The following is a 1,390-nucleotide window of genomic DNA, read 5'->3' on the forward strand; positions in this document are numbered from 1 at the left end:
TCGACGATTCGTCCAATCCAGAAAAAAAAAGTTTCGGTCAAGACACGACTGGCAGCCTTCCTCGCGAGGAGAGAATGCGAAATCCAGCGTGAAAAGAAAACGGTAATGATCCTTCCGCAGGTTCACCTACGGAAACCTTGTTACGACTTTTACTTCCTCTAAATGATTAAGCTCGAACGCCTTTCCGGGCCCACTCGAAAGCAGGCCCAGTCCAACGGCCTCGCTTAGCCATTCTATCGGAGGTAGCGACGGGCGGTGTGTACAAAAGGCAGGGACTTAATCGGCGCCAGCTGATGACGGACGCCTACTCGGAATTCCTCGTTCACGGGGCTGAGTTGCAAGCCCCGATCCCCAGCACGAAGACGATTGGCACGGTTAACCCGCAGTAGGCGAGACTGCCCCCGTGAAGGAACAGCCCCAACCTCCCCTCTCGGGGCGGGTTCCCGGCCTGACCAAACCAAGACCGTAGGCACTCGCGCTTTCGTCTTCAGTGTAGCGCGCGTGCGGCCCCGGACATCTAAGGGCATCACTGACCTGTTATTGATCTCTCTCACCTAGCTTAAGCTTGCTCGGGATCCCCCTAAGAAGTAGCGACGATCGCTGCGACTCGCCCGATGTTCTCCCTGCTCCCCGAAGGGAGACTACGATTCGAGAACCACGAGCCGACTAGTTAAGGGCGAGGCCTCGCCCGTTAGCGGAATAAACCAGACTTTTCACTTCACCAGCCACGAACGGNCATGCACCACCACCCATCGAATCGAGAAAGAACTGCACGAGCGTCTGTCAATCCTGACGATGTCCGGACCGGGTAAGTTGCCCCGTGTTGAGTCAAATTAAGCCGCAGGCTCCACTCCTTGTGGTGCCCTTCCGTCAATTCCTTCAAGTTTCAGCCTTGCGACCATACTACCCCCGGAACCCGTAAACTCTCAGGTTGCCCGAAGCCGCCACGGACGGGTCCATAACCGCTGTTCTCGAGCCTCGTCCGCGGCCCGGTCGGCAGCGTTTACCGTCGGTACTACGACGGTATCTGATCGTCTTTGCTCCACCCACCTTCGTTCTGGATTAAGGAAGACGTCCGGGGCCAGCGCTTTCGCTTCGAGTCGTCCCGAGCGGATCACAAAATTTCACCTCTCCCCGCCCGGTACGCTCGCCCCCCACCGTTCCTCTCGAATCCTAGCTCTCCGGCGAAACCGACAGCGAAAGCGACGTCGCCAGTCGGTCGGACCGCCCTCCGGAAAAGAGCATCCCCGCTTATTCCATGCACGAAATATTCAGGCTCGGGGTTTTAGCCTGCCTTTAGCACTCTAATTTTTTCAAGGTAGACAGAAAATGCGGCGGGTTCTCTCCCGTGAAGGAGAAAAACGAGGCAGGACCGCGAAGTCCACCTCGC

General features: G+C 57.2%; 1 protein-coding gene across 1 annotated transcript; it reads right to left on the reverse strand.

The window, feature by feature from the left end:
• Positions 1 to 233: 233 nt before the first annotated feature.
• LOTGIDRAFT_148588 (hypothetical protein) lies at positions 234 to 542 on the reverse strand (the record flags this gene model as incomplete). The annotated part of the gene is made up of 2 exons (XM_009069175.1): positions 234 to 395; positions 465 to 542. Coding segments are annotated over 2 exons (240 nt in total), but the record flags the coding sequence as incomplete, so codon positions are not given.
• Positions 543 to 1,390: the final 848 nt, after the last annotated feature.

Source organism: Lottia gigantea, assembly GCF_000327385.1.
Source record: "Lottia gigantea unplaced genomic scaffold LOTGIsca_9979, whole genome shotgun sequence".
NCBI lineage: Eukaryota > Metazoa > Mollusca > Gastropoda > Lottiidae > Lottia > Lottia gigantea.